Source organism: Physeter macrocephalus, unplaced genomic scaffold (genome assembly GCF_002837175.3).
Source record: "Physeter macrocephalus isolate SW-GA unplaced genomic scaffold, ASM283717v5 random_511, whole genome shotgun sequence".
Taxonomy (NCBI): Eukaryota; Metazoa; Chordata; class Mammalia; order Artiodactyla; family Physeteridae; genus Physeter; species Physeter macrocephalus.
In genome coordinates this window covers 1-7972 of record NW_021145988.1, presented here as the reverse complement: position 1 = coordinate 7972, position 7972 = coordinate 1, and the positions used below count along the sequence as shown (strand labels likewise).

The 7972-nt window shown below is 56.8% G+C and overlaps 2 protein-coding genes across 3 annotated transcripts in view; both read right to left on the bottom strand.

The window, feature by feature from the left end:
• The window catches only part of SLC35E1 (solute carrier family 35 member E1), a 16647-nt gene extending 13218 nt beyond the window's left edge, over positions 1–3429 (bottom strand). Inside the window, exons 1-3 of one of the 2 annotated variants that reach the window (XM_007104997.4) lie at positions 2991–3429; positions 2503–2573; positions 192–329 (exon numbers count right to left, since the gene is read on the bottom strand). In XM_007104997.4, coding sequence (XP_007105059.1) covers positions 192–329; positions 2503–2573; positions 2991–3414 — 633 coding nt within the window. In that variant the 5' untranslated portion in view covers positions 3415–3429. The remainder of the gene's footprint in view (positions 1–191; positions 330–2502; positions 2574–2990) is intronic. The other variant, XM_055083252.1, reaches the window with a different exon arrangement.
• A 2600-nt stretch (positions 3430–6029) lies between these two features.
• On the bottom strand, positions 6030–7969 carry MED26 (mediator complex subunit 26; the record flags this gene model as incomplete). Its single annotated transcript, XM_028486140.1, has 1 exon — positions 6030–7969. A coding segment is annotated over one exon (1128 nt), but the record flags the coding sequence as incomplete, so codon positions are not given.
• Between the last annotated feature and the right edge of the window lie 3 nt (positions 7970–7972).

The window sequence follows — 7972 nt, the reverse complement described above, 5'->3', positions numbered from 1 at the left end:
CAGAGGGAGGCCCGCGTACCACAAAAAAAAAAAAAAAAAAAAAAAAAATCCAAACAAATAGAAAACCAGCAGAAGGTCAACAGGATTTGTTTTGTTGCAACACCGAAGAAATCCCTACTTGGCCACTTCTTTTTAGATGCCACCCGCACACCCCTGCAACACCAGGTGCACCCTGGATGGCACCCAAATACCTTTTTGGAGAAAATATTCTGAAGCGAGAAGCACAGTGTGGCAGCAAGGGCACTGACAAGCCCCCACATGTCGAAGGACAACTCCGTGACAGTGGCCAGCAGGACGCCGCTGATGATGGGGATGAGTGACAGGTACACCTGTGAGAGGAGGGCAGGAGGGGCTGATGGGCCAGGGTTGAGCTGGGCCACCCAACACAGATGACCAGAGGTAAGCCTCAGCTGCTGTCTCTTCCCTCCCCAAAAGGACACCGCCTACCCCTTTGAACAATGGTGTTAGCCACAACAGTGATGCTCTAAGGGGTGCTGGGAGTGGTGGGACGCAGATGGTTCTCGGAGTACCTGAGGGCAGGGCTGTATCACTGTGGGTGGCCCCACCCCCTATACCATCACCCCCATTAAGAGCCACAAACCAGGGCTGGTCCCAATAGGATCTATCCAGCTGCCGCCACCAACACACCAGGGTCTGAAACTTCAATCGTCTGAGAGGTTGGCTGGGTCCCTCTTATTTTGGGCTCTTCCAACATGCAGTTATCCCTGGTAGGGACACTCCCCCGACACCTTCTCCAGCTGGAGGCCTCCTTTCCCTTCAGGTGTCAGTTCACAAACACAAGAACTTTCCCTGACCCACCTCCCCCTAGACGCTGTCAGTTTCCTCTGCTGTGTGTTCCAGGGAATAGCGCTCTCCATCCACTATAAGCGCCCTTTACATTGTCTGAGTCCCTGCACTCGCTTAGGGCAGCTCCTTGTTCACTGCTTTATCCTGGTGCCCAGCACACGGCAGGCAACCCAGTAACTGCTGGCCGAAAGAATGAGTAGGGAGTGCCATGATAGGGGGCCTTTCAGAAGGCTCAAGCCTAGGGCAAGGAATGGCCCTGGAGCTCTGGTGGCTAAAATGGGATCCATCCCCCACACTTGGCTCTTCTTACTCCTGGCTCATCCTTCTCCTACAAAAGATACTCTCATATTAAAGCACTTGGGAGACTTTAGGAGGGGGTGGTGAGGCTCCCCACCCCGCCAACACCCACACACAGGGCCGAGGGAGGCCTCTGAATTCCAGAATTCCTGCTCCCCCCCACTACTGGCTGCGGCCCTCGGGCTCTCCCTTTTGAAGTTCCATTTCTTCCCCTGAGATCAGGAATGATTACCCAGCTTTTCTGAACAGGGTGGGGCCACACTTACTCTATCATTATCCTTAGTCTCCTGCCTAAGCCATTCCCCTGTCTTTCCTCTCTGTGTAAGGTTCTGGCTCCCCGCCCAAGCCGGGTATAATGTCCCTTACAACAGGAAACCTGATAAACCCAGTGTGATATGGAGAGATGCAGCCGCACACCTCTCAGGCAACTCCGACCTGAGGAGACAAGTCACACCTGACGTCACCCTGCGGGTGGGCTGCAGAGCGCACCCAGATCTTGCAGGGGAAAAGACTGGCTGAAAGAAAACATCAGCCAGAGGTGGCCCCATTTCTATAAGCTGATCCAGGCCACCGCTGTTCTAAGTTACATAAAATACAGGATGCCAGAAACTGACCACATAGGAAAGAGGAGCTCTGTCCAGCATGAAATGGATTCCAGCTGGGACAACAGGAGTCCCACTTCCACTTAAGGACACAGGGAAAGGCTGTCTCTGGCTGACGCCACAGTTTCTCTCCCTCCAAGCCAGGAAATACCCTGGCCTGGCATCTTGAACAGACCCTGAATTGTGCCCGGAGCATCTTCCCTATGCAGCCCTGGGTTCTGCGTGTTGTTTTCACTTCCATTCCCAGACATTCACAATTCCTGGCTGTTTTTATTTCGAAGACTTTGCTGGGTTTTGCCAAAATTGGACTCCTCTGACTAGCATTTCACTTCTGACCCCAGAAGTCCCAACTTGACCTCTATCTCTTGCAAAGATGTGAAACTCTGTCAGAGTTCCGTTCCGGCAAGGAGTCAGATGTTCCAAGGATGTTCCAACCATGACCCCACTGGAGGGGCATGGGGTGTCTGGTCAGGATGGGACCAAGTTATCCAAGTTGTCTACCAGCAACCCCAGGTAGGTAATCAAAACAGGGAAGAACGCTGCACCTGAGATGGATTGCAGCATCCTGAGATCACACAACAGAGACAACTCAGGAACACACACCCCACACACCACTGCCCCCAGGGGGATTCCAGAACATTAGCAGCAAAAGAGCCACCAGAGGTCTCTAAGCTGACTTCCTTATTTGACAGGAAGCCAGGCAGCCTGCAGGCCAGGAACCTGGACCACGTCACCAGCTGGGCAACAGCCGGAAAGCCCTTGGGGCCCCCACTGGCCCAGAGCCCTCCTGGGTTACCTTGGTGCTCTGTTTCTCCTTCATGATGATCCGGGACAGGAGGACCACCCAGATGGGCATGGTGGCCTTGACTGCAAAGAGAGGCAAGGGGCGTTCAGGGAGCTGTTCTAGTCCCAGAACCCACCCTGGGACTCTGTCCCAACTCCACTGGAGGGGCGGGAAGGCTTGGCAGCCCCTCAACCTGCTTCAGCTCTTCTATTTCTGTGGGCCTTCCCCCTAACCCAACAGTTCTGATCCGCTCCCAGCAGCATCCGCTGCTCAGCTCCCAGCATTCTTCTCAGCCCCTTCCCTCCCCGAGACACCTGTGCGTGTCCCTCTCTTGCTAAAAAGCTTTTGGCGGCCTCCAGCGCCTTCCGGACATTAGCTGACTTCTCAGCCCGGCATTCCTGACCGTCGACTGCACCCCGGCCGGCGCGCTCCTACCCAAGAGCCGAAACCCCAGGCGGCGTGCCCCGGCCTCTGCCCCCTAGGCCAGCCTTGGCACCCACCGGTGTGCGCGTAGGACACGGGCACCTTCCAGATGCTGACGTGCGCGGACACTGACGCGAAGTACTTGCCGAAGGCGAGCGGCAGCACGTAGCGCGGGTAGAAGCGCGGCGGCAGGAGCGGGCCCGGCGACTGATGCGGACCGGGCCCAGGGCCCGAGACTGGCGGCGCCGGGGGCACGCGCCAGGCGCGGAGCAGAGGCGGGAGCCCCGCGCACAACGCCAGGATGTGGCACAGCGACACGGTCACGGGGAACGGGAAGGCGCTCAGGATCACCTTGTTGACCACATTGCCGCCCGCGCTCAGCGCGTACCACAGCAGGCACAGCGCCGCCACCCGCGCGCCCTCGCGCGCCCCGCCGCTGCCGCCCGCGGCTCCTGGGCCCCCGGCGCCAGCACCCACTCCCACCGCCGCCGCCACCGCCATCCTCCCCAAGCGGCCGCCCCTTCCCGCCCGTCCGACGGCCAGACGCCGGGCGGGGGCGGGGCCGGACGGGAGCGGGAGCGCCAGCCAACGCCGCTCCCCATTGGCCGCCACCTCTTGCGTCACTGACACGCGCCGGCAGACGCGCCCGCCACCACGTAGCGAGCGAAGGCCCCGCCCCCTCCGGAAGCCCACCCGGAGGAGGGAGGGTCTTTTCCCGGAAGCGGAAGGAAGAAACGGGGACCGTGAAGCTACAAGAGCTATTCGAGCGGTGGGCTGGCCCGGGGGACCGGGAACGGGGGCCGAGAGCACAAGCAGGAGGGGCGGGCGGGAGCGTTAGGCTCCGCCACGTCGGCGTCTGTGAGCGGGCGATCGAGTTCGTGGGTCAAACCTCGATGTCCGGGCTGCATCGGCGCCCTCCAGCCAGATTCCTGATGGCCGGCGGCGGACGACGAAGGTAAAAGACCAGACCTTTCGGGGAGAGAAACCGAATTGTAAAAACCTCTCCTTGGGCTAAATTCTTCCTGCAAACCGGAAACGAACTCCCGTGGCTGGACTCCAACAGAGGGGCCACCCTCAGAGCGCCCCGGAGCTCGTTCTGGGAAATCTTATGTGCGCTGTGCGGTGAAACGAAGAGGGTTATTATTATTACCATCTTCATTTCACCGACTGACGGACCGAAGCCCAGAGAAGGGAAGCGACGTGGCTTAGGTCCTCTGGCCAATTTGGGAGCCGTGGTAATGGCAGCCTCCTCGGGCACCTGTCTCTAGGGATCTGCCGGAGGGAGGGGCGTGGTGCTGGTCCCGACTGCTGACGCCCAAGGACCGGCTGGGATAGAGCAGCCCCAAGCCGCAACGGAGGAAAACAAAACGGTGTTTTCATCAAGATGATCTTATACTAAAGGACGTTGTTCGAAAAATCACTTACTTCCAACTTTTGGGGGGATAGGGAGTGTTAAAATTTCCTTCTACCGTGTCCTTACTTGGCAAATTAAAAAGTGACAGCCCAACTTGATCCCCCAAATGTTGGTGGCAGGTCTTAGCTTAACCTTGTGTTCTCAAAGGCAGGCAATATCTGTACCCTAGGGCTTACCAGATACTCAGACACAGGACAGGTGGTCCCTGCAGGGGGTGGGGGAGCAGTGACCTCCCTCAAAGCCCAGGCCTGAGAGGACAGGCTGATGGGATGCCAACCTGCACCCTAATAGCTTCCAGCTGTGCCTGTGACCCTTTGTCACAAGAATGATGTCACCCTCAGGATACCCACGTCAGCTGGCCATATTACAAAGTGAGAAAACAGGCACAGTGGACTTACGAAACTAGTTACTCCACAGCACAAATGGTCCTGCTGACATGCTTTCCTTTTTTCCCCCCTAAAGTTTGATGATTTAATTTAGTCCTCACAACTCTGGGGTAGCACTTGCATCTCCCATATGGGGACAGGTGCGTAGGAGTAAAGTGATTAGCCCAGATCCATACAGATGGTAGATGGCAGGGGCAGAGTTCAAACTCACACTGCCCTTAAAGTTACTTCACCTACTTTTTCTAGGAGTGGGTGTGTCGTGCACCACGGCTATGTCAGAATTCCCCACTGGCTCTGAAACTGTGGTTCTGGGTTGACTGAATGTTCCTGGACCCCTTGGTTTGCCCTGTGGGGCTGCCCCTCTAAAGGGGTAGCTGCTTCCTTACCTATGAAATTAAGTAGATATGGACAAGAAGACCTATTCCAGAGTGAAAAAAACTAGAAAGCCGAAGCATACGGTTTCAGAGACAAGGGGGAAGAATTAAAAGATTATCACTTTATAGTCAAGGAAGAAAAGTTGTTATTTTTTAAAGTCAGCCCCAGCCAGATAGTAAGACAGCCCCAGGCCTGCATGGGGAGCTGGCAGCCTGGGGCTAGGGCCAAGGGCTAGGCTGCCAAACACAGCTTGTAGCCATGCCATTTAAGAACTACAAATATTTTAGGGGGTAAGACAAGGTCACTGACACCTGGGTCGTGGAGCCGGCTTGGGAGGGCTTCTTTCTGGGGAAGATGAGGTCTGGATGGAGACAGATGTGGCCCCTTCTTCTGTCACCCCAAGCTAGCAGGTGACTCTAGAGATGGGAGAGGCATCGTGGCCCTGAGTGAATGAAAGGCAAGGTGGAGGTCAGTCTCCATGCAGAAGGCTAATAGGCTGACTTGGTGACTGCCCTGCCCACCTCCCCACGGTCTGGCTAGCTGTGGGGCCTGAACCGTGGATATGGGATCCAGGTCTTGGCTAATCCAGAATCCAGAAAGGGCTGATATGGCTGTAAAGGACCAAATTAAAAACAGTTCTCAGACTGGTTTGTGCAAATGTTTTTTTTTTTTTTTTATTTCCACATTTATATCACAAGGTGTCCACTTACTGGACCAAATAGCAAAGTTGCTCCCTTCTGCGTCCTGAGAACACAGAAGTCTAGGTACTGTACATTCACTAAGGCTCCTTGTTTTTGCAAATCGCGTTTATGACAAATAACCATAAGGCAAACGAATCTAAAGGAATGGTTATGAGTGTTTCCAGCGTACAGACAGGTCTCTTTCTCACCCAACAGTACAGCTTACACACCAGTAGCACCCACAGTTACTTTTGTGTTTTCTGGGGAGGGGACTCTAGAAAGTTGAACTTTTCTAGATATGTGCAGGAAGGGGAAAATGAAGAGGGAGGAACAAGGAACGTTATTCGTCTGATGGTCAGATGGAAGAAGGGGGTAAAATAAACTCTAGAAAACTTAAATTTTTGCAGCATTTCTTTAAAAACTGGGTTGTAACTGAAACCAGATACAAATGTGTGGACGCCCAGGGAGCATTGGTCAAACTGGCTGGCAAGCTGGCCTGCCTGATTCCAGCAGCTCGCTACAGCTGAGAAGCTTCTGGCACCATGATGGAAAAGCTGGCCAGGTGGGGTGCAAACAGAGGCCACAGCGTTGCCCACTGCTTCAAACACTCAGGGCCATGTTAAAAAACAGAAAATGCAGAGATGAGATGCGTGCTTCTGTTGCTGTGTTAAAGGTAACCTCTTCCACAGGTTTTCTGTGCCTGCGTGCAACTGAGGTCCCAGCTCACCGGAGGCTGGGAAGCGTCTGCACCTCTTTCGGGGTGGGGGGCTAACGCTTTTTATAGCTGGTTTGCTATAGAGTTCTGAACTCACTTTGCTGGCCTTCCTTCCATGTGGTCCTTCCTTTGCAATTTTGTTAGTAAACTGGTAGCAGCATTTCACAAAAGAAGGAGAATTTTGAGGGAAGAGCACAGAGAGACCTAGAGACTCTCGCTCCCTCTCCCTCCCACCCCAGGCCGGACCGCCCCCACCCCCCCACTCCGGATTCCCAACCACTGGAGGCGGCTGGGCCCTGGCGCCCGCCCTCTATGGCTGACTGCAAGGTGGGAATGCACTTAGAGCCCGACAGGCCAGTCAGTCCAAGCAGACATAAGGCAGAATGTTCAACCGCCCGTCGTCGCCGTGCGGGTCGAGCGATATGCACTGCGTCCAGTCATACCAGTTACCCTGTGTGTCCTGACACCCGTTCACCCCCGGCCACTGATGGGCCTGGATCCTGTCCAGATCGTCCCGTGTGACCTCACGGCTTAGCCCTGGGAGGTCCGTGGGTGGGCCGTGAGGCACCAGCACGTGCGGCTTCCGGGCCCCGCGCCGAGTGCTCTCCTCCTGCTTCAGGTACTCGGACATGAAGTGGTGAGCGCCCGGGGTCTGTGCGCCCGACGACGAGAGCAGGCTGCTCTGCCGGCTAAGGTAGGACTGGATGATCTCGTTGCGCGACAGCTCCTTCCAGTTCGTCTGTTCAAAAGGGCTCTGGAGGCTGGCCTTGGCCTCGGGCTTGTCCAGCTCTGTCCTCGGCTGCTCCGTGTGCACAGGGCTGTCGGCCCGCACTGGCTCTTTCTGGGTCAGAGGTTTGATCTGTCTCGTCATGGGGTCAAAGGTGAGCTTCCGCTCTTTTAACCGGACAGGCTTGACACCTGCCTCGGCCACCTGCCCGTCCAAGTTAACCGTGTAGTCACGAGGCCGGTACCTCTTCTTCTTTTTGCTGTCCGAGCCACCAGAGGAGGCAGCATCGCTGTCTGCCTTGGAGGAGTCCGGGGAGAAGCCTGCCCGGGGCAGGAGGGGCTCGGCCGGTGGCAGCCCTGCCTTGCAGCCCGACCCCACGAGCCGCTGGTGGCCCTCAGGCTGCTCCAGCCAGCGCACCGGGCTCTCTGCGCTGGGCAGCAGCTCGAGCCGCCGCACGGGGGGCGTGGATGGCTGGGCCAGCGGAAGCGGTGACGGCACCTGTGTGGCATCGAGTGACTGGGGCCGAGGCGAGGGACTGGGCACGGAGCCCTTGTATGTGTACGGGCTCCGCTGCCGGGCAAAGGAGCCCTCGTGCCGTGAGTTCCGGGGACTGAAAGAGCAGCGAGGCGGCCCCTTGGGGTGGGGGGGACCTGGAGTCTCGTCCACCCTGTCCAGCTGCTGCAGCACCGCAGCCTTCGTCTGCAAGCAGGGCCCGGGGGGCTTGCCCAGGCCCGGGGAGCTGGTGTGTGGCCTCACGGCATT